Consider the following 3,626-nt stretch of genomic DNA (forward strand, 5'->3'; position numbering starts at 1 on the left):
GTATTGGCTCTGATACCTTTTCTTTTACTTCTCTTTTCCTCTTCTTCCCTTAAAATATCTTTATTACTCTTAATATTGGAGAAATCAATAATCTCTCTCTCTCTCCATAGCTTATTGGGCTATTAGAAGATGTTTAGGGGTAAGTTAGAGCTAAATAACAGCACAGAACACTAAGATCCAGGGCAGGTGGTTGGAAACAAACTTTATGGGGCTGTGCAAAACTTGGCTAAGCCCACGCTGAGTGGTCATCCAGGTAAGTGAAATTACAACTGTTTTGCAGATGATTGCACAATGCCGGACGACAGGTGTGACTGGATGAGAGAGTTCCAGATAGAGAGGATTAACCTGTATGACTGATAAGATAAACATATTTCAAAATCCCTGCCTAGTTGTCTTTATTAAACAATAAGAGAGCTTAAGGGTGTTAGATGGATCATTTCTGTAATTCAATAGGCTTCCATGCTTTGGTTCACCTATATTGTAAGCTCCACCTCTTAGTTATATCCATCTTCCACTCTTTATTGACATCATCGATTTTCCAATGGAGAGAAAAAACATGATAGGAGGTTACTCCAGTTTCTTGTGCAACCTGACCGTGTCCAGTCCGTGAATATTTTTCTTTCTTTCTCTAGATACATATTATGGAAAAGGTGGAAGGAAAAAATCAAACAGCTATGGTGGATTTCATCCTTTTAGGATTTGGGAATGACTGGGAACTGCAGCCCCTTCTCTTCCTACTGTTTCTGATGATCTACTTTGCAACAGTGGCCGGGAACTTCATCATCATTGTGATCGTTGTGGCTGATCGAAACTTTCACACCCCTATGTACTACTTCCTGGGGAACTTGTCATTCCTGGAAATCTGCAGCACTACCAGCATCCTACCCAGGTTCCTGGCTAGTCTTCTCACTGGGGATAGAACCATGACACTTAATGGCTGTGTTGCGCAATTATGCACCTTTGCACTAATGGTGGCTACAGAATCTCTGCTCCTCATGGTGATGTCATACGATCGGTATTTAGCGATATGCCACCCCCTCCGTTACCCTGCTCTGATGAATGGTAGGATTTGTTGCCAGCTAGTGGCGGGGTGCTGGATAACCAGCTTCCTGTTAACCACCACAGTAAATAGCTCCTTGTTCCACTTACCATTCTGTGGTTCCAAAGAAATTGACCATTTCTTTTGTGATTTTTCACCCATGATTAAGCTGTCCTGTGGTGACACCCAAACTCTTCAACTGGCTACATTTACTATTGGTGGCATTGGGTTATTAGTGTCCTGTTCACTGACCATGACATCCTACTCTTTTATCATTAGTACCATCCTGAGAATCCCTTCCATCACTGGGAGGCGAAAGGCCTTTTCCACCTGCTCCTCTCACCTCACTGTGGTGACAATTTTCTATGGGTCCATGATCACTGTCTATGTGTTTCCAATAGCCAACATGCCCAAGGTCCTCCATAAAATATTCTCTGTCTTCTACACAGTCCTGACTCCCATGATCAACCCTTTCATCTACACCCTGAGAAACAAGGAGGTCCACGAGTCCCTGAGAAGAGCTAGTCTGAAACTGACTGCATTCAGAAACAGGCATAGACATTTAAAGGACAGATATTAGCATATAGAAAAATACAAATGAACTGAGACCGTTCCTGCAACATGGCCCATTTGAGTCCTTGAGAACATGGCTGCCCCTCATTGTTGATTGTTCTTTGTTTCTTTCTTTATTTCAGCATTCATTTTTCATACATTTAATACAGACTTGTTTGTACAAATTTCCACACTATAAAGAGCATCCTCTGTAATCAATAGAATCACAGAACACTAGAACTAGAAGGGAGCTTGAGAAGTTATGGAATCGAGTCGGCTTCCCTCATGGCGGGATTAATTACCATCTAGACCTTCTCTGACAGATTTCTATCCAACCTGTTCTGAAATATCTCCAGTGATGAAGATTCCACAACTTCCCCAGACAATTTATTCCAATGTTTAATCATCCTAAAGTTTTCTAATTTCCAATCTAAATCTTTCTTGCTGAAATTTACACCCATTGCTTTTTGTCTTATGCTCAGAGGTCAAGGAGAACAATTTTTCTCTCTCCTCCTTGTAACACTCTTTCAGGCACTTGTAAACCATGATCATGTCCCCTCTCACCCTTCTCTTTTCTAAATTAAACAAATTAACTTGTTTTAGTCTTCTCTTATATCTCGTGTTCTCCAGACCTTTGATCATTGTTGTTGCTCTTCTCTGGACCTTCTCCAATTTCTCCACATCTTTCTTGAAATGTGGTGCCCCAAAGTGGACACAATACTCCAAATAAGGCCTAATCAATAAATGGGAGCACTAATTGTCTCTCCCAGGGAATGAGGCTAAGTGGGAGAGTAGGGGAGAAATATCTTATTTCAGAGGAACACATTCCAATGCCAATAGCGCATTTCAAAATAGATCATCCAGAGGATTTGGAAGCTGTCTTGAAACGACGACCACCCAGAAGCAATTCAGGGAGTGCAAAAGGTGATCAGTTTTTTTCCTGTGGCTGGTGCTGGAGGTTATCTGAGGCTCCTGCTTAAAGGGAGCCTCCTGGACAGCTGCTCCTCGGGCTCCCTACTCACTTCATCAAGGGACAGCTCAGCACGCTCACCGCACGCCCCGGTTGCCCGGCCACAGGACACTGCTTCACTCCCTGCCACGGAGCCCTAACTGGAGCTGTCCGTGGGCAGTCGGGAGTTCCTCCTGCTCCTTCAGCATGTCCTGCAGCACTTCATATAGGCCAACCCAAATCCCTGCGACCCCACCCCAACACTGTGTGGTGGACCCTTCTGAGGTATCTGAGGGAGCAGCGCCAGAAGGTGGAGGCCACCAGCCACAGACTCAGTGCCATCCGCTGCCACATCTTGGGTAGAATCATGTTGTCCTGCAGCACTGGGGAAAACAACAAATAGCTTCAGAATGCCGCATGAATCAAGGCCACGTTCCCCAAGCTCTGCGAGTGACTGGCCCCTGCCCTGGGGCAAAAGGACAAGCACAGTAGGACTGCCATCCCCCTGTTGAAGTGGGTCTCCATCGTCCTCTGGAAACTGGCCATGCCAGCCAGATATTGATCTGCTGGAGACCAGTTTATTGGGGAGGTGTACAGTCAGGCTCCTGCTTATGGAGGAGTGGAGTGCCGAGCCACTGGCCCATGACAGGGGGATGGGGGGAAGAAGGGGTGGGCACCCCTAGGGAAAGGGAGGTGGGGAGAATGGTGCAAGACCCCCCTAGGTTGGATCCCTCCATCCTGCCCCTGTGAAGCCAAGCCCGGGATGGCTGTGAGAGCCAGGGTCCTCTGTCTGTAAATGGGGGAGAATTGGAGGTGGTGGGAAATGGCACACACCCTGGCTCCACGGTGAGTTCTGCTTTTTCCTTCCATCACAGAGGCAGGGCCATAAATATCATCCTGTTTTGCTGAGTTATCTGACTGGCAGATGTGGACACCGTCATAAAGGGGTTCAGAGTTCTGGGCTTCCCCAACAGTGGAGGGGCCACACTCACCCACCCATGCCCCAGAATACCAGTCATCCAGGGACATAAATTTGAAGGGAAACTTCTCAGGGACAGTTTATCGGGAGGTTGGGAAACGTACATG

General features: G+C 46.2%; 1 protein-coding gene across 1 annotated transcript; it reads left to right on the forward strand.

Moving 5' to 3' along the window:
• The first annotated feature begins 674 nt into the window (after positions 1-674).
• LOC142004484 (olfactory receptor 5V1-like) lies at positions 675-1,619 on the forward strand. The gene has a single exon (XM_074982127.1). The coding sequence runs from the start codon at positions 675-677 to the stop codon at positions 1,617-1,619; it is 945 nt and encodes a 314-aa protein (XP_074838228.1).
• The last annotated feature ends 2,007 nt before the right edge of the window (positions 1,620-3,626 follow it).

Source organism: Carettochelys insculpta, chromosome 32 (assembly GCF_033958435.1).
Source record: "Carettochelys insculpta isolate YL-2023 chromosome 32, ASM3395843v1, whole genome shotgun sequence".
Taxonomy (NCBI): Eukaryota; Metazoa; Chordata; order Testudines; family Carettochelyidae; genus Carettochelys; species Carettochelys insculpta.